We start from the raw sequence: 22,088 nt of genomic DNA, 5'->3' as shown, positions 1-22,088 counted from the left end.
TCCATGAAACTGTGTATGTGTCATGCAACAGGTGGAAAGGAGACGCTGAATTCAGGTAGGGCCCAGGGGTACGATAACGTCATATGCCGGCGCTCATCGTGAAGCGCCGGCACCCGAGACAAACGCCTCACGCTCCCAACACTGCACTCTGGGCAGCGCTGAGGCAGGCGGCGGCTGAGGCAGGCGGCAGCAGCAGCGGCGACGGCGGCAGCAGCGGCGGCAGCAGCGGCGTGGAGCGGAGGCATCCTGGACTTCTGTCAGTCAGAGGGGCCCAAGAGTTGCCGAGCGGTCGTTTTCAGCAACCGCCCGGCACCCCTTGGGCCCCCCTGACCGGGGGAACTCCAGGGCGCAGTCGCGACCCCTGCGACCCCGGTAGTTCCGCCACTGGTCCCTTCCGGTATCAGGATTTGCGGCAACCTTGAGTGTGGCATAATCTCCCATCATAAAGGCCTGCAGTTCACTACTAGAGGGCACGCAAGCGCCGAAACAGGTTGCCGCATTGAAGGAGTTCTTCCTCTCCTGCGGCTTTTCAGTAGACTGCAGCGGTGGACGAGAGGAGGAGGAGGGTCTCCCTCTCCTTCGTAGAGGCTGCTGCTGCTGTGGCGGTAGTCGCGTGGTGGAGGGGGGTCTCCCTCTTCTCCGTGGTGGCTGTTGCTGTGGCGGTAGTTGTGCGGTGGAGGGGGGTCTCCTTCGTGGCAGCTGCTGCTGAGGCGGCAGTCATGTGATGGAGGGGTCTCCCCCTCCTCCATGGTGGCTGCTGTTGCGGCTGAGACTAGAGAGGGGGTCTCCCTCTCCTGCATGGCGGCAGGTAAGTAACAGTATGGTTTCAGAAAAAAAAAATCCAAAAATACAATAAGACAATAATGCGGTTTTATAACTGAATTGTATATCTATATAACACACAGAAACGAACTTCCTGAGCAGTGGTAATAAAATACAATTTGCTTGTTGAATCAGGATTCAGATATTTGGCTGCTTTTTGACATTGTCATTTTCTCATGTGAGCACTGTAATTGTATTCTGTGGAAATTGAGAACAGATATATTTGTTGTCTTGCGGGGACAACAAAGCATCACTTATTACATCTGCTATGCTTTTGTAAATTGCCTTGAATACTATACATTCTAATGTACATAGTCAATTAAAATAACATGTAACTACTTTCTGCTTCCAATAGCGTAACTGTCAAGAGGCTATGGATGCTTCTTTTGCAGTCATTCCCCAGTTCTGCTTCTATAATATTTACCTGTATAGCTATGAAGTCAAATTAAATATTATGTTCAGGAGCCAAATTCTTGTTAATCATGAAATATTTAATTTCATACTCTGACATTACTTCACATTCATCTGAAACAAAGTGAAAATATTTTTCTTTTCTCCCTTGAGCTTACTTTTTTAAGTCATCAAGTATAAGGGTGTATTCTTTTCAAATATACAGTAACTAAACATGGACAAAATAATACTTACGCTTATCCCTGTTCTGGCCTGCACCCTAAATAGGCACTTAATCCAGTTTTAACAATGTAAATGCTACCAACTTGCTAGAAGTCTGCTGTATTTAAGGCCCCAGCTACCTGGAATAACAATGTTTAAGGGGCACATTTTACTTGCCTTATGTGTGGGCATACTGTCACCCACATGACTTTTCATAGAATGACAGGACCCATTCATTGAACATGGATCAGGGCAAGACTTAGAGAGTAAGTATTTTAGAAGCATGTACTGTTGCTTTAATATTACATAGTGATTTCGGTTGAAAAAAGACACAAGTCCATCAAGTTCAACCCTTCTAACTAAAAAAACTCAATTAAGCATTTTTTTTCATTTTGCCACTTAGAGGAAAAAACCTTTCTTGACTCCAAAAAGGTTTCTCCTTGGATCAATAAACTCCAAGAATTACTGTTTATTCTATCATTTATACATTTGTTCTGCTTTTCTAAAAGAATATCCAGACCCTTTTTGAAGGCATCCCTTGTATTTGATAGCCCTACCTATCTTGGCAGTGAGTTCCATACCTTTATTGTACTTTACTATAACTAATCCCTTCCTTTATTGCCTATGGAATTTTTGTTCTTCCAGTCTCAGAGGATAACCTCTTGTTTTTTGTACATTTCTGTTAATGAACAGGTCACTGGAGAGCTGTTTATATTGTACCAGCATATATTTATACAGTGTTATAATACCCCTTCTAAGATTCTGTTTTTCTAGCATATATATATATATATATATATATATATATATAGATGTAGCTTTATTAGTCTCTCTTCGTAACTAAGAACTTCCAATCCTCGTTTCTACTTCCATAACGTCCATTTAAAGGACCGTGCCCAGAATTGCACTGCGTACACAAGGTGATGCCTTACCATTGACTTGTAAAAGAAGCAAGATGATATACTCCTTCCGTGAATTAATAGCCCGTTTTATACATGCCAATATCTAATTGCCCTTTCCAACTGCTAATTGGCATTGCGTAGTGTTGCTAAGTCTGTTGTCTTGGTGAAAATTGCTCCCATGAGATCAATGCATCGCTGGGGCATTTCTGCTACTGGCCCGTGCAGTCAGCTGATCCCTTGCATTTCCATGCATTTTCACTTGTACAGTCAATCCCATGCACAGGTAATGTCAGAGCTGATTGTAAAATATGATCTGTTCTACATATCAATCACAAGTATAGACAAACACAATGTGCTTAAGCTAATAACATACAAACAATGACAATCTTTCATGCTTTTATTGAACATACTCATTAAACATTCACAGTGCTGTTAGAAAAAGTAAGTGAACCCTTTGGATTTAATAAATGGTTGTACCTCGTTTGCAGCAATAGTAGGACCTGTACAACTTTCAGGAGGAATTTTAGAACATTATTCTTTACAGAACTGCTTAAGCTCAGCCATATCCATGACACTATCCTGTATGATACTCTAATAAAAAAAACCATGATGCTTCCTCCGCTGTAAGTCACCATTGGTATTATGTTTTCATGTGGGTATGCTCTGCCCTTTGTACAACATACATAGTACTGCATGTTCCCCCAAACAATCTCTGTTTCATCAGTCCACAAAACATTTTCCCAGTGGAGTGTCAAGGTTGCTTTGTTACCCTTTTCAGCTTTATGCAAATCAACAATTCTTGGGATTTTGGGATTCATTTTTTTCTGTGAGGCATAGTTCACATCCGCAGGTGCTTCTTCGGAATAGCAAACTCTAAATGTTTGAGTGGTTTTTTAATGTCAAAATAGCTCAGAAACACACCTCTACTCCAATTTCATTGGCTGGACTCCAGGTTTGCTAACTCCTGACTCCAATTAGCATTTGTTGAAGTGATTAGCCTAGGGGTTCATATACTTTTCTAACCCACACTATGAATGTTTGAATGATGTATTCAATATTAAGAAGAACACTACAATATGTTGTGTGTTATTAGTTAAAATAGGTTCTGTTTGATCATTATTGTAAGATTGAAGATTATATATTTTAAAACAAATGTATACATAAATGTTAGGGTTCACTTACTTTTTTTCCACTGTATACCAATATGGTTTTTTAAAAAAAGCCCTACTTTTCCACAATATATAACATATATGGTATGACACTGTACAGCCCCAGGGAGGTGTTTTATTGTGTTTTTATGGACAGATCATGTGCAAATTATATGTATGGGTCCCTGGGATGGAGAACAGTAAGAACCAATGCTTCAACTCCAGTTTTTATAAGAGACTCCATGCCAGCAGAAACCAGTCTGGGATATGTATGAAGCGTCCATCAGGTACAGGTGATGGGCATTTAAACTCCCTCAAGGTGCAGATTCAGAGAGACTGCTGAAAGGGAGAGGAAGTCCTCGTGTGGGCAAGAAGGAAATCTGAAAAGACAGTCCCTAAACCAAGCGTTGCATTACATGTTATTTATAACCTAAAAACTGAGTCTTTCTCCTTAGTAGAATTATTAGGTTTTTAGTAATCATTTTGCAAAACATTCAGAAGCAGAATGAAATAAAAATTTTAATTAATCCTAAATCAACCACTTATCTTTAACCAGAATAAGAAACCGAAAACAGGTTTTCGTTACAATGAGTTAGTACCAGCAAAATTAACGTGAGACCTATTGTATGAACCTTTGGAGACCCTTGGTGCTTTTATAACATGATCAGATTGCAATAAACATGTTTTAGTAAAATTAATTTATGTATTTTAGGTTAAGGTTTGCCTTGTAAATTGTGTAACCAATGGCAATCGGGTAACATTGTGACATCAGATATTATCTTTAAATATACAATAGAAACTTTTTATCTCTCCTCTGATTTCACTTTAGCTCTCCCTTTTCTTCCTCACTTCTCATCATTCTCCCCTTGGATTATTCTTCTAACTTCTTATTATGTCTCTTCTTTCTTCTCATTTCTCTCCCAGTAACTTATAAACACGGTGGTACATATTTTTACACGCACACTCTCACATTTACACACTTACACACTCATGCCAACACACATGCACATGTACTCACTAACATGCACTTGCACATACTCATCCATGGTCTCACACACTTACACATCCATGCTCACATACCCTTACACATACACTCATACACAAATGTTTACACATCGATGGGTAGTGGGTAATAGTGATCACACTATGGTGTCTTTTGAAATAAACTCGAAAAAGAAATTTCACATGAGGGATACTAAAACATAGAATTTGTCAACAAAGCTCCGGGGCCTGACGGTATTCACCTACGAGTACTTAAGGAGCTGAGTCTGAAAATAAGTGAACCTTTTCTTTCAGGAATTGCACCGGAGGATTGCAGGAAGGCAGATGTGGTATCTATATTCAAAAAAGGTTCAAACGCTTTGCCTGTAAATTATAGACCTGTGAGCTTAACTTCTGTGGCTGGGAAAGTATTTGAGGGGCTATTAAGGGATAATATTCAGGAATTCAATGTTATTGGCAAAAATCAGCATGGTTTTATGAAACATAGGGCAAACTAATTTAATTGCATTCTACGAAGACAAAAGTACGTGTAAGTGTAGATCAGGGGGTTGCAGTGGATGTAATCTACTTGGATTTTGCCAATGCGTTTGACACAGTTCCACACAATAGGTTAGTATTCAAGCTGAAAGAAATTGGTCTAGATGCAAATTCTTGTTCTTGGGTTGAACATTGGCTTAGAGATAGAGAACAGAGAGTTGTTATAAATGGTAAATTTTCAAGCTGGACAAAAGTGGTAAGTGGTGTCCCTCAGGGTTCTGTCCTGGGACCAATTTTATTCAACATATTCATAAATGACCTTGCAATAGGCGTTGAAAGTCATGTTTCCGTGTTTGCAGATGACACTAAACTCTGTAAAGTAATACAATGCGAGTAGGATATAACTTTGCTGCAGAGAGATTTAGATAGACTGGGGGACTGGGCACACAAATAGCAGATTAAATTCAATGTAGATAAATACAAAGTTATGCACTTCGGGGTAAGGATTTCACAAGCAATTTATATCCTAAATGGTAATGAATTAGGAATAACAACAAATGAGAAGGATTTGGGAATTGTTATAGACAACAAACTAGGCAACAATGTGCAATGTCAGTTGCTAAGGCAAGTAAAGTATTGTCATGTTTAATAAGGGGCATCAATTCGCGGGATAAAAATATAATTTTGCCCCTTTATGAATCAATAGTAAGACCACACCTTGAATTTGCTGTGCAATTTTGGGCACCTATTCTAAAGAAGGATGTTATAGCCCTGGAAAAAGTGCAGAGGCGAGCTACAAAATTAATAAAAGCAATGGAACACTTTAGTTATAAAGAAAGGTAAATTAATTTAAATCTGTTTAGTTTACAAAAACGTCGCCTCAGAGGGGATATGATAGCATTATATAAATATATTTGGGGCCAATACAAACCATTGTGTGGAAATCTGTTCATAAACAGGACTATGCATAGGACACGTGGTCATGCCTTTAGACTGGAAGAAAGGAGATTTAGTCCAAGGCAAAGGAAAGGGTTTTTTACAGTAAGGACAATAAGTATGTGGAATTCTCTGCCTGCAGAGGTAGTTTTATTGGGGCCTGTAGAGACAGTTAAACAACAATTGGATGGATACTTGCAAAAACATAATATTCAAGGATATAATTTGTAAATTATGGGGAAACAGCTTCTTGATCCAAGGAGAGATCTGACTGCCATTCTGGGGTCAAGAAGGATTTTTTTCCCTGGTTAGTGCAAAATTGGAAAGAGACAAACTGGTTTTTTTGCATTCTTTTGGATCAACAGCAAGAAATAAAAAGATATTGGAAAGGCTGAACTTGATGGACACATGTCTTTTTTCAGCCTAACTATGTAACTATGAAACTATATAACTATGATGGTCACAAACACATCCATGCTCACACAAACACACATACACGCTCAAATGAAAGCAATACATTGTTAATTTTTAACATTATACTGAATTTAAACATCTATGTGTGAAATATCATTATGTTTTATGAAGGGAAATACAGCATAAGCCTAAAATGTAAATATGGGTTAAATAATATACATGAAATAAATTTCAAAGGACTCCCACCATATGGTTACTGTATCTTTTATAGTTTTTAACAGCAATACATTGTTTTCTCTTTAAAATTAATGTCACTTTTAATGAAATACCGTGTTCTTGACATCTTTATATTTGTTCTATGCAAGCATGCCAGCACAAATATATCAAGCAAATCTACTAAACAATAGTATTGCATTATTGTTGGCTAAATATTATTATTGTAGTGGATTATTGTGCTGCTTTATGACAGACAATAAACGCCTCACTTTTAATCTCTTAGGAGTACAATTTAAGTCACAAAGCTATATGAGGAGGAATTTACCAGGAATTTCATATGCTCACTCATAAATCAATCAAAACAATGAGATTGTGAGTTAAACATGGCACTCAGATATTACATGACTACCCAGAATAGCGAGTGTCATATCTTCAGATAAAGCAAATTTGATGGAAAAAGAAAAAGCAAAGGACATGTCTGAGGCACAACGATATAGAACGTTATGTCACACTGAATATAATATTTCATTTTCCAAGCAACGTTTACTTTAGTGACAGAAGGCTAAAAAATAAATGGTCCCAGCATATTTTTTAACATGTTTATTTTTTGTTTTGTAAAGATGACGCACTTGAAAGTGCAGCATAATGTAGCTTATATCCATACAGTGAAGTATGAACCATACAGAAATCTTCCAAAGACAATGCACTCATGTCAACAAAATAAAATTATCAGCTAAACTGTCCTCCAATATATAGGAAGCAACAGAGAGAGATCTGCCACAATGAAAGAGGAAACATACACCTAGTGCAACTATTGGGTCAATACTGAAACATAGTATGTATGTAGGCACCCCTTTTATGTTCATCGCATATGATATACAGTATAAAACACATAAAACAAATAAGAAATACAAAAAAATAATACAAAAAAATAATTGCAAAGTTCAAAGGTTTTGGAGACATTATTATACAGAACATTTAGGTTTCTATATTTGTCCAAAAAAAACAACAGACCAAGGTGGGGGCTAAAGATTGATCTGTCTGTCCGGGCCATCCACACTTTATCAAAATTATGATATGGGAAATTTCCTCCACAGATAAAATTTGAAAATCATGTATCAGCTACACATGAATATTTATATATTTTTTAATTGAAACTAAGTATGTTGCTTGTATATTTAAATGCATAAACCATGCTATCCCTTTTAAAGTAACCAATTCACTTAAATATTAGTTAATCATTTAAAAAAATGCACAAAATGGCAGCCTGTGACATAAAAAATATAAAATGAGCACAGTCTCCAATGGTAATGATAATAATACTTAGTATTCCTGTTATAAGCATTTGACTGTTCTTTTGACTTATTTTAAGTCATATGACTCAGATTATATAAATTGAATTAAGAAGTAAATTGGCCAGATAATATCAAATTTTGGTTTATAATTATATGAATTGAATGATAATGATCTGGAACTAAATATTTTTCTATATCAATTTAATTAATTCCGGTATTTAAATAACCATTTCAGGGCAGAAAGCCAGGAAATCTTTTATTTTACTTAGGGGAACCAACATAATCTTGATAGTTTTATATTATTTTCACAATTGTGCTAAATTGCAATTTTTTATTTTTTATTTTAACATTGATAAAATATAGCTTGATCATTTGGATATTATATTAATAAATTTCATGTAAATCACCAATATGAGGATATACTGTGTATTAGTGCAAGCCTTCTTAATCATTCACAAAAGAACCATAAAAATACATGGATATGATATGACATGGATGTACATGCTGTGTTCCGTAAGTTACTTAATTCATTATATTATGTTACCAAACAAAAGCTACCGAAGTAAGTGCTTGTGGTTCCCGTAAACACAAAAAGTTAAGAATTATTATACTGTAGCAAAAATAATCTTAAGTGGGTCTGTAGATAACAAGTGCTGTACGGTAAGAGAGAAAGTAGTATTCAAGGGAAGATAACTTTCATGCAGAACAGTAGTACTTAGACAATACACTAAAAAAGGTAATATAAAAAATACTATATAAAACACAAAGGTTGTTGATATTTTCGCAGGCATATAATTGTCTGAATACGGCCACACATGGTTGACAACCTATGACAATAAATAGCTGAAGGTGCTAAACTTTAGTTGAGATGATTAAATGATATGATTAATTACTATAAATCACTAACATAGTGAGTAGTAATAAAACCGAGTGATCTTTAAAATAAACCAGCTAAATATTTGTGATATAAATATATCTGTCAAGTCTAATGTCTCATATAGCCCAGGATATACTAGACTTACGCATTTGAATTCGTACAAGCTTGTTTTTTTAATGAAAATGTTCTGCTTCGTGTGGTCATGTGTACGAATCTGCCGGAATTGAATTGCAAAAGTTCTGAAATTTTGTAAGGATTTATCTACTGTATTTCTACTGTAGTATATGTATATAATTTATATATACCACTTATAGGGACTGCATCAGACATTTATCCCAATTCGTGTTAGTCTTCGTCTTCGTCTACTAATCTCTCTGGTTCCTTCCCTGGTTCAGTGTCAGGGGTTAAGGGACCATGTGAACGAGTCTATTGGTCGCCTGAAGGGTCCTCCCTTGGCATCAACCAATAGGTTTATGCCAGAGGAAGAGCATGCAGGCGACCAATAGGCTCACTCACACGGCCTTTTTAACTCCTGACGGGGAACCTACGGATTTCTGCTCCCATTAACCCCTATGATGCTGCGGCGATAACGGGAGCAGAAATCCGTAAGTTCACCGCTAGGGGTTAACTTGGCCGGCAGAGACCACTGGTCTCCCTGCTATAACAGTTAAAGGTCTGTACAAGTGACGTTAGTGGTCGTTCATACGGACTTTTAACTGTTGCAGCAGGGAGACCAATGGTCTCTGCCGGCCAAATTGCTGGGAAAGGATTTTAGAAGTCTGTACGAACGACCCTATTGGTCGTTCTCAATTGGTTGATGCCAGAGGAAGAGCATGCAGGCGACCAATAGGCTCACTCGCACTGACTTTTTAACTCCTGACTGGGAACCTACAGATTTCTGCTGCCGTTAACCCCTGCGATGCTGCAGAGATAACGGGAGCGGAAATAGGTTCACCATCAGGGATAAACTTGGCTGGCAGAGACCAAGCGACTGGTCATTTGTACGGACTTTTAACTGTTGTAGGAGGGAGACCAGTAGTCTCTTCGGGCCAAGTTGCTGGGAAAGGATTTTAAAAGTTTTTACGAGCGACCCTATTGGTCTGCAGCAGGGGCTCGTCTGCCATCAACCACTGAAGTACAGGTATATTTCATTGGTTGATGGCAGAGGAGGCCCCTGCAGGCGACCAATAGAGTTGCTCATTCGGACATTTAAACTCCTGGCGCCAAAGCTGCTGCGTAGTCCTTACCGTGTTAACCCCGTATTAACCCCTTCTAAAAAAAACAGAAAAAAAACAAACACAAAGAACACACGCGAATATTCGCCCGAACAGAAGACAGGAACGAGCGAATATTCACGGAATACGAAGATTTTTTTTTTCTCCAAAGACGAACACTAAGACACCACCGGCGCCCAAGGCTATTTATTACTACTGAAATAATTTTGAGATTACTAGATGATATAAAACATTCTATGTGTGTTTGCATCGGCAAACATACTTCCCTTTTAGATTACATATTTACTTACTCTTTCTTTTCTTTTACAACAAGATTTCAAAAATTGTTTAACTACTCTCTATTTTTTTTAATTCAATTTCAGCCAACAAATATGTTTCATATATTGCATTTATTTTTTTTATTTTTCATTTGTATTTTAAATAATGAAGTTTCCCTATAATTTTAAGCTAGTTGCAGCTGGTATTTTTTTGCCTTTTCTGTACTACTTTACTGTTCAGGATATCTGAATGTCTAGGTATTTACAGTGCAGTGGTTGTTCGTATAATCTGAGCAAAGCTAAACTGCATATGAAATACAAAATCCTTTGTTCTGTTTGTGGCTAGACATATGATAAAATAATAAACATTGAGTAGTATTTTTAGGAATCCTATTGTGAGACAAGCCTAGCATCATCTTCCTTGCACTGATTTTCTTGAGAAACAAAATATACAGTATATACAGTGATTTTGTTGTACACAAAATTTGACTTTTTAGTGCAAATGAGCAATTAGTATGTTATCATCTTGAGTCTGGCCCAATTGTTTGTAGAAAATCCCAAACCAGTAGAAAAACTATAAAAGTAAGATCCACAAGTGACCACTTCAGAAACCTATTAGAATATTAAATGTCTGTGTTTTACTTACTTCCCTTGTTCTTTCCATGTAAATATGTCAAAGATAACAACATAGGATACATTGAAACATTTAAATAATAATAAAAATACTATTTTTTTACAGGGCTGTGATGACAGATCATCTGCTACATATTAATTATTAATTCAGAATGCATGAGAAATGCACACACACAAAATATTCAGATATAGTTGGCATGTAATTCATGCTATTTGTCAAAATATTTAGCTTTAAAGCTTTTCATAATCACTTACTGTATTTTTGTATTCTAATAAGATTAATTGAATACCAATGTCATATACTTGACAATTGTATTTAGTTCTTTTATTTATGAGTCAAATTATTTAACAAGTTACAGTATATCAAAGATCAATTTCTATATGACCCACAAGTAAATACCATTATTTTTTTTTTAAGTAATATATAAAAATGGGCAGACAAGAAAAAAAACAATATGATTATACAGGCATGAAGCAAACTAAATTATCTCAGTGTTATTCATGTGACAACGAAATCAAAGTTAATACTTACTATTAATGCTAAGAAGGATTGTCTGAGTCTGAGCGACTTGGCTTGGAGGAGTGGGGATTTTAGGGCAAAGGGCGGGGCAAGGTACACCTTGGAGCAATGGCTGGGAAGACCAATGGCTTTGCTCCAGGATTTTAAAGGTCTGTAAGAGCAACTCTATTAGTCGCCGGCACGAGGCTCATCTGGCATCAACCAATAAAGGGCAGCTGTTCTTCATTGGTTGATGCCAGACGAGCTCCCTGCTGGCAACCAATAGAGTCACTCTTATGGACCTATAACACCATATTAACCCTGCTAGAAAACCAGCAGAAAACGAAGAGGAACATGAAAATGAAGAATGCATATGAATATTCGCCCGAAATGATCAAGGGAATGGGCAAATATTCCTATATTTAACATTCCCACGTATCCACTGTCCGTTCTTTTAATCCTGTTATATGTCTTTATGTTATAAACCATATTTTGTCCTGATGTTTTGGTTTAAGTTAATAGGTTTGCCTGGTATTGCTCATGGGTAGACCATGAGGCATAGAGGAGACTACAAGCACCCTGACAGAAGAAGACCTGTGTTTATAATATTGTTTGGTCTTGCTTTGCCTAAGGTCTGTACATAAATTAGTTTAGTTTCTTCCATTTGAAAATTTCTTTCCATTTTACATTTTGCGTAGTTGGTTAGCCCCAATATGATGATAGATGTTGTCTTTTGGATCTATGTGGGCTATGCTACACTGTGCCCAGTTGACATGTTGAAATTATGTTTAAGAATCACAATTATTGTGATGGTTTGAGGAAGGTTGATTCATCATAAATGTATTGATGATAGGTAGCATTGGGGCTTAAGTTGGAATGGGTGCAGAGCAGGTACTCTTAGTTAGTAGACTTGTGCATTCGTATTTGGGGGGAACATGAAAACAAACGAAGTTCAGCACAAATACTGAAGAAATGAACATGGTGGCGGCAATGTACACAAAGACAAAGATGCACAACAGAAAGAATCTTTGTATTTGTCCTCGTCTTCATTAATATCTCCTTACTAATCTCCTTGGTCCCTTCCCCTCTAGCCTACCTTTTCTATGCAGCATTGCAGGGGTTAACGGGAGCAGGAATCTGTAGGATCGCGCAAGGGGTCAGAGGCCCCTGCCGGAGACCAATAGAGTCGCTCTTATGGACCTTTAACTCCTGTTCTCTCCCCAGGCCAAGTTTCAGTGTCAGGAGTTAAAGGTCGGTATGAGAGACAGTATTGGTCACCGGCAGGAAGCTCCTCTGGCATCAATTTACCATAGTTTGGAAACCCCACATCTTTCATTGGGACATTCTTTTAACTGGCAAAAAGAAAGCTGCTATTTACCAAAGTAGGCCTAGTGTATCTTCCCTCAAAGACTACCACACTTTCTCTCACAATATATAAAACATTTACAAAAATAATAACACATTCATTTTTGTCCTACAAAATCAAATTCAAGCATTTATCATAATCATTAAACATTTGTTATAAAAAGAAATCTCAGTAAAGCTATGGCAAATGGCAGCACAAAATAATAAGAGAATATTTTCTGTATCATAAACATCATTGCAAAACTTTTCTCTTTAGATGCTGAATATGCACAATTGTTCTTTTGTTCCTGACAAACTTAAATATGTATTAAATGTAAATAAAATAACTGTGTTCTTGATAACAACACAGTCCTTAGCAGTTTTTTGTATTGGTTTACTCTAGAAAAAAAGTGCCTTAGAAGGGATATGATGTAATTATACAAATATATATGGGGACAGCACAAATATGTCTTAGTATTAATTATTAGTATTCATGATTAGTGATAGTATTGATTACTTTGAATCTACAAAGAACAAGGGGTTAAGTTTTACCTAAAACAACAAAATGATTATTTACAGTAACAGCAATAAAGCTGTGGATCAAATTCCATTGACACCTTTAAATGTAGGATACTTTTCTTTGAATAGCATAATTGTGTTCTGTGTGTTTTCTTTATTCTTATATAAAGAATATCCTCTACCTTTCTATTGTAATTATCTGAAAGCTGTACTACAAATGCATGTATATATTTGCCCTATACGACAGAAAATTAATATAGATTGTTATAATGATCAGGGAGTGTATAATTTAATATTATGTTTATTATTATCCTGATACCCAACTTTTTACGCCGTACATTTTTGTTTTCATTGTATTTCTTCTGCTTCAAAATGTAAAATACATGGAAAGTATTATCCTGCTGCTAGAACATTTCATATGTTTTTCTTTTTGAAATATCTGGACGATATGATTGGTTATTGTTACTCGCCTACCCAATTTAACTATAAAACTTAGTAACTGCTGCATTATCTTTAATAAGCATTTATGTTCCATTATAATGGAAGGTAATTGGTTGCTCTTTATTTATATTTTAATAATCCATCCACTACAGTGTATAATATTCACCCTTAATAACTTAACCTTTATTAACATAAATGATACAGTGTAATGAGGACCATAAGCATTAATAAGCTTTTTATAACATCTCCAAACTGCTTATTTTTTATAGATCATTATATTTTCATGTCATTACTAGTTGCAGTAACCAAGCTGCATGAATCATTAATATTTATTTCTTCCATGGATTATACTAGAAATTGTGATATTAAAATAAATGTGCCACGATCTTAATCTTAAACTCACTTTTGTTTAAATTGGAGTCTTGCACAACAATTTTTTTTTTACTTTTACCAAAATCGACACCTGTATGACACATTGTTTTTATCCATGAAGACCGTTGCAATCTGATTGTAAGGATATAGGCATGATGTGTTTGTTAATACGTTTTATTTTCTTACCAAGTATGGTTATACAATTATAACAATTACAAATAGGGAAAGTAATAAGATTCAGTTAAATAATTCCTCCGCACAAGATTGCAGACTTAACTCATTTTAAACAAAATTGATTAAAGCAAATGACTCCTATCTGCTTTGAGGTAAATACATTTAAATGGAATTTGATACAGTATGTGCACATCTCAAATATACTGTATCAAATAATACATTTCCAAAGGCACAAAATACAAAAAAACAATCATAACAATGGCAATAAAAATATTAATAATAATAATTTTAAAAGTTTGGATTATTAAATGAGGAAATATAAAACTATTGTGCTAGCTAAGAGAGATTTTTATAAGCATGCTGATGATGTTTGGCTGAAATTACAGGCAACATAAACACATAGACAAATATTTTACATTTAAGATGATAGAGAGCATTCTCCCTGGCAGAGTTCTAAAATATCTCCACGTTAATGCCAGTAATTATAAAATTGGGCTGGGAAGGATAAAAGAGTTCAGAGAGATAATTATAGGAAATGTCTCTTTACAGATGATCCTTGAAGTTAATTAAAGTAAACCTAACAAGTCAGTATTAGTAGACCAGAGTTAGCTACAGAAATACTATTTATACAGTGGTAATAGGTTTGTAGGCAAAATAAATACCAGTATATCTGTAGATCTCTGTATACAATGAATTCATGGGTTTAGCTAATTATCCAAATCATTGCACCTCTTCCACAGAGTATAGAGCACCAATAGGTAAGTAGCAGTAGAACACATATAGGAAAATTTCCCAGTAAGGCGCTTAACCGGTTGGTCTGTGTGTTATTTAAAATAGTAGTCATCGCTATAAACATATGGTCACTTTTTTCTTTGCACAACATGGGTTGTTTCACAGGGCCTATCATCAAAGGGTGTCCACAATATCATGTCGTTATTTATGGAGGATGGACTAGGAGGTAATTTCAATGAATTCAAATAAATATTTTATTATGAAAATGTGTTTTTTTTTCTTTCATTTTAGGAAGTGCTGGGACACCAGTTACATATAATGAAAATGGTGATGCTCCTGGACGCTATGATATCTATCAGTACCAACTTATCAACAACAGTGCAGAATACAAGGTTATTGGCCAATGGACTAATCAACTACACCTTAATGTAAGGATTATATTTTATTATAGTAAATCATCTGTTTGTAAAGTGTTATGCATGAAATCATAGAATCATGATATGTTAATACTCTGCCTTTTAGGTGTAGCCCCTAAGTGAATCCTTAGAATTAGTAGTGAGGGATATTATGAAAGATGTTTATATAATGCATTGGTGCATACAGGTGAATACAGATAAGCACTTTATAGAAACTTCATAGAAACTGAAAATCAATGGCTATTTAAGAAAAAAGAAGGCAGTCTTGTAACTGAATACAACTATAATGTATTATATTATCTATTGCCTGCCACCTATTGGGCCTGGGCAACCTCTGTTCTGTTTGCTGATGGACCAGTACTCTCAGCCCTGTATAATATATATATATATATATATATATATATATATATATATATATATATATATATATATATATACTCATGCATTTAATCCATTGATGAAAACGAAACGAATATACCATTGCCATTACACAATACTGAAGCTTTATTCCTTTTGCTAATGATATTGCTGGATGCCTCAAGGCTTTCACATTTTAAGTCATCTCCGTTGCTTTCCTCCTTCTGTGTATTTGATTTCTGTTCCTGTGAATAATATGCAACTCTATACTAATGTGCATGCTTGAAACCTCTCTGGGTTTGACCCAGGTTGATTAGTTTCTTCTTTCTCTGGAGCAGGAAGCAGGTTTTAGCCATGCTCAGTCCCTACATACTTTACACTTACATCTTATCCACTTTTCACTCATCCAAAGGCATTTTGGGGCTAGCCTCATTCTCATATCTCATATTTGTGGCTAGCCAGCTTCTTCACAAAATCAAATGAGGGAGGGCTCCAGAAAGCCTACTTTAGCAAATTCCCAAGTGTACCCAAGAGGCAAAGCTAATGTATGTTAACATTTACTTTTTGTCTATATTCTTTCTCCTCCTCACTAGTCAATAGACAAAGGCGATCATAGAAGTGGTATTCTTTGTCTCTTGTGACACTCTAAAAAATTATTTTTTAAGTTGAAATTATTTTCATATACTGATAAAAAGCAACACAACTGTAATACAAAAGAAGTGTTATTCAAAAAATAAAGTAGTTTTGTCTGAGATATAAATATAATTGTAGTTTGTTTCCAAATTAAGTACCAGAGATGTTATTTGTAAATGGAAAGTTTGACCTTTTTTTGCAAGTGTCATGGTCTGATGTTCTAGGCTCTAATAATCCTGCCACAATGCATGCTTTGATGCAGAAAACTATAAAAAATAATTGTATTATAAATTAAATGAAAGTGTTAAATCATACTCTAAAATCCATTGTTTGTGTTTGAATTGGCAAACAGACAACTAAGTACTCATTGGCGGTTGGAGCCTTTTTTGGTACAGACTCCTTTTTCTTATTCCTCTAAATCTCCCTGTATATGTTTCTTGACTCTGCATTTAGTTGGCATTATATGCATTTCAGAAAAAAAATCTCAAAAAATAATTTGTAATGCTGTTCTAGAGCATTCTATATATAACCTTTATTCTCATCCAATCTCTTCATCAAATGACATTATTTTCTAATCTGTACATACAATTATTATATATAAACACATTTATATATTGTTTGCCAGTATCAGTGTGCAGTGCATTGTGAACTTTTCATGCCCACTCTTTAAATTGGTTCATCATGAGCATTCTACCCTTATTTTTCTGCAAATTGCAATCGCTTGGCATTCATATGAAATTCCTACAGGGTTTATTATTAAATGTCATTTTGCAAAGATTGAGTTACTCCACCTTTTGTTGTTCTGTAGTACTTTCTTTAGTCAAGTTTAACATTTGGAAAAAGGGAAAATAAATAATTCTTGCTTGCTTCTAAAGCATAAATGAAAGTACATATTGTTAGCTTTATAATATGGACACATACTGGCCTTACAAATGGGTTTAAATTATTGTGTCCTCATGGGATGTGATCTCAGAAAATCGCTTAGTTTCTTTGTTTCTTATTTTTTTTTTTAAACCTCATTTGTTTATTTGCATTTAAATAAATGCAAAGTGTGTCTATACAGTTCCCAGAAATGTATTCCCCTTGAGAGTGCTGAGAAATGAATGCATTGACTTTTCCTTTGGGAGCTAAGACATCTTGTGTCTGGAGATCCTGCTTCCTTGTTACATGGCAAAGACACAGTTACCATAAGGACTTTGTAAAATACCAACTAAATCATGGCAAAAATAGTAACGTCGAAGGAGTGATTGCATTGAATAAGTTGTAACATCAAAATGTTCTATTTCCTAGACTTAGAGAAGGCAAGGTTCAGTATGGTTTCCCCAGTGACTTTGTGCAGTTGCGTTTTGCATTTAGATATATTCATAGGGGGAACTGCTAATATTAAATTGTCTATAAAGTTTAATCATGTTATTTTAGTGTGCTAATCCCTGGGTATTTCCTCTAACTGAACATAACTTCATACAGATAATAACTTCTCCTTATGTGTTACATAAATATTGTAACGGTTTCTCCCAACATCCTTGATACATGACTTGAAAGAATGGCAGACATTTAATCTAAAGTGAGTCAATTCATTTCAATTCATTAACACCTAAGTGGCAGACTCATTTTAAACACACCATATCCAGTACAATGAAGGAGGTGACTTGTAACTATTAACCAAGTCTAGAGAAGTCTAAGGTAATAAAACCAACATACTGTACATTCTAAAAGTTAATGAAATAGATACACCTACCCTATAAAAAAATATTTTAATTTATATTGTAAAGCAGTCTTATTTATTTCTTTAGTTTTCATTCACAGCTTGCCTCCTGTTCTACTGTGTCAGCAATGGTGGGCAAGCTGGCTGTTTCATAATGGCAGATGTACAAAACAAGTCAAGTACCAGAAACACCACAGAAATACAAGATGATTTGAACCAGAGTAGAGCCCAAGATCTGGCTTAGCTTTAACATGTAAGGAGAGAACAAACTGGCACCTTGCAAGACCTTGGGCTTGACCCCGACTTGAGCCAGTGCTAGCTCATCCAACTTAAGCCAGTGCCATATACAATGATCAGCCATGTATCAGAATGTAAATTGTGGCATTCTGATGGAAACTTTAGAGGGGGAAGTTTCAAGTTGAGCCACACAAACACACATAAACAATATGACAGCTATTGTAGTTCTTAAACACAGAATGATTTCAATATAAAATTCTGATCACTGTGCTTAAAAAATAAAATTGCACAAAATTACATATTGTGTTGAGTTCATGCTCCTAACATTATTAACATACATTACAACCTACAATTATTTGGTTTTAGTGGGTTATTATAACTGTCTGCTTTTATATTCATTCTCTAGCATTTCTTAAATAATTGCAGAAATGAAACAACAAAGGCATCATTTAAATACATTTAAATTGCCTGTCTTGAAGTTTCTTCTTTTGACCATTCGTACTTGTGACATGGTTATGTAGTAAAATCAGTAATTTGTGAAGAATAACGTAATGTGCTTTGTTTATAAGTGCTCTGCTCCAATGATTGCAGTTTTAATAGTAATAGTCTTTCCCATGCCATATGACAGCATTCTCTGTGACTCCATAAATGTAATTACAGCCACTTCATTAAACGATGCAAATATTAAACTTTTAAGATGCTGTTTACATAAGTACATTATAAATAATAAAGGGAAAAGGGCAAGCATTGGGGGCAGTTTCCCTAATTTTGTATGATAAATAAGTAGAACAAAAATAAATAACGGGTTTTTTTTCTTTCTTTTTTTAACTATGACGCTTGCTGATAGAGTTTTACATGTTAGTTGTGGAAAGAAAATCAGCAAATTTAGTAAGGATGCTACCTTATGCTTAATGCAATTTCAGTTGCCAATAAACATATTATTCTTACCAAATCTTATTAGCTCGTTGACAGGTCATTGTTTACACTTTGTAACATCGCCATTGTAATATATTTTGTTAATGTTGGCTATTATCAAAGATAGGAATTTTAAACAATCTTTACTCCTTACTACTAAATTCAGGAATTTTTAAAGAATATAAAAATGGCAATGACTATTTATCCACTCTTGAACTTCAGCAACCAGTTGGCATGCGTATTATAGAATTTCATAACCAGACTGAACCTTGTTCTTTAGGTTTTTTACTTTATTATAATGATGTTCACAAATCTCTATATGTAAAACATGTCATTTCGGTCAGATTTATGTAACTATCATAGGTCAACTTTTCATCTCTAATAAACAAAATTACGGACCACCCCTGACGTTCTGTGTTAAATTGTAAACTTAAGTAGTCAGGGAAAACAGTGCATACTGGTGTAATATGGCTCTCATGTAATGTCAGGTAGCAGTACTGATTATATACCCATGCTTATTCTTTCAAAGTAACTGGCAATATGCATTCAAGTTGGTGTCTCCCCATACCTGGAGTCTCAGGGTGAAGAACTGCTTTTTTGGTCCATGTCCCATCATCTTCCTTCCCTCTCCCTATTAGCCACTAAAGGCTGTTTGGGGGTTAGCCCCACCTCCACCTAAAGCCACTCCCACAGAACAAGTAGAGTCCTCGGTAGCTTTCCCGAGCTAGGTATGTGTATTTTATTTATTAAATGTTTTTAATTATAATGTCAAATTTGTAATTAATTCAAAAAAATTAAGTTATTACTGAAAACTTTTCCTCTGTTTTTGTTTATTTTCATATTTTTTCATGCTATTTTTAGTCTGAAAACCTTTTCAATTATTTTAAGCCATAGATGGCTAAAAATGCTGCACCAGAATTAATATTATTTTATCAAGTCTTGATAGTAATAGCTGAGAAGATATAGCTGCTTTGAGGTCATAAGCCTGCATACATTACTTTGGTTACATGCAGTGATTTCATTTCCCTCCAGATTCATTCACAAATGTTAAAAACACCACAGTGAGAGGTTTTTATGTTGTTCGGCCAATAATTATTACAGTAGTTGGAAGTGGCAGATAATCTATTTAGTATTCAAAGGAAAGTTAACAATCTCTCCTGGGACATTAATATATAAAAAAACACTGCTTAAAAATCAGATGATGCCCAAAAAATAGCACAGAGGAGAATTAAGTACCAATAATAATAATTTCAGAGGAAAATATAGGGATATTCCACGGTGAAATATAATAAGCTCAAAACTGTAAATAGCTTTGCCACACATTAAGATTCCGAGAACAATATGTACCAACTTTATAAAACTATTAGTGGCTGGAAGGCAGCTAATCAGCTAGTCTTATGACTAGAACATCTCAGAAAATGGTCAGAAAGTAGCACTTTCCTCTGGAGTTTTTCCAAGGCAGAAACATATTATGTTGTTATGGCTGAGTTTCAACCTCTATGTGAATAGTAGCATAATAATGTTACAACGTGTATAAAATGTCAGGGAACAATATATGTGGAGTGATGTCAGTAGGTGGCAACCAGTGGTTCTACTCCTTGCCAATGGTCCCGAGGTAGTTGTAGAATGAAGAAGCAGTCAGAAAAGTGTGCTTTCCAGTGTAATTCCTACAGAAACATGTTTCAGCTTTTGCTCAGCTCTGCTTATAACTCAGACAAGCTTAAAAGTTTAATTTAAAAGTGTTAGATAGGACAGTAATGGTTAGCAATTAGACACTCATTCAACATAAAACATGTATTAAAGAAACTCTCCAGCCACCATAAGCACTTTAATGCATATGATAGCTGAGGAGTCCCTTTAAGTTTTCATAATGTCCCTCTTGCAAATGCATGGGGGGTCAGCAAACTCTCTTCATATGCACTTGCCCCTTTCCTTATCCTCCAGTTATATTCCACCGAACACATCTCCTTGCAAGTCTCAGGTAAGTCATTTTATTTTTTGTTTTTAAAATGAGCACTTTAATATACATTATTATCTTATGAAGCTGTCAGGGACAGTAAACTAGACTTTTGCACGATGAGCAATATCAATTTGGACAATTGTTATTTAGTTTTTGGTACATTGGTTTTTGGACCATGAATTTAATTTCCTGACCTATCCGTTCAGACAAAATTCAGTTTTTAATTTCAGAATGAAATTTGTTGCAATATTTGTTGCCCCAAAAATGAATCTGAACGCAGTGTACAGAAGTGTCCAGCATATTATTCCATTTGGGACATTTTGAGAGTAAATAGTTCCTCAGGTCGTCAGACATATAAATCTGTCCCTTTTACATAAGAAACTGTCATGTGTACGATAAAAGTATACTGTAAAACCATTGTTACGGTAGCACCAACTTTTTGCCCTCGCGTTTATCCTATTTTTATCTTATTTTCAGTTATTACTTTGGAAAATGAAACTTTCAGTACACAAAAGCACTGTTATCCTGGCACATCTTAGGGTTCTGCTTGCAATACCAATGTTTAATTTATTTTAGCACAGGCTATCACAAACGGGAAGTTTTGTGTGTGTTTTAACAAATATATATCAAATCTAAACCTGTTATGAAGTTGCCAAGTTTATGTTGTAGGTTCCGTACATTAGCCCCGCAAACACCCTGTTGTAGGTTTGTTTAGTGTACTGGACTGTAAAATACAGGATATGGGAATGTGACAGATTCAGTTTAAGCAATAACAATCTGGCACTGAGAAAAATAGATACTCACTTCTACGTTGAGGTTCCAACTCATAACAAAAATAAACCTAAATTTCTCACAAAAATAGTTTTCATTAGAGCATCTCGTTATATAATACAACATTGTACTTCTTGGTTATAATTCAATATTATCATTAAGTTCTTCGGTGACATTCAGATCACCCTGT

At 35.3% G+C, this 22,088-nt stretch overlaps 1 protein-coding gene across 1 annotated transcript in view; it reads left to right on the top strand.

Annotated features, from left to right (window-relative positions):
* The window catches only part of GRM8 (glutamate metabotropic receptor 8), a 366,995-nt gene that overhangs the window by 283,660 nt on the left and 61,247 nt on the right, over nt 1-22,088 (top strand). The window contains exon 8 of the mRNA XM_053465208.1: nt 15,196-15,332. Within this exon, the coding sequence (XP_053321183.1) occupies nt 15,196-15,332 (137 nt within the window). The remainder of the gene's footprint in view (nt 1-15,195; nt 15,333-22,088) is intronic.

This window comes from Spea bombifrons, chromosome 4 (assembly GCF_027358695.1).
Source record: "Spea bombifrons isolate aSpeBom1 chromosome 4, aSpeBom1.2.pri, whole genome shotgun sequence".
Lineage (NCBI taxonomy): Eukaryota > Metazoa > Chordata > Amphibia > Anura > Pelobatidae > Spea > Spea bombifrons.
Note: the sequence above shows the minus strand (reverse complement) of the source record. Positions and strands in the feature narration are given on the sequence as shown.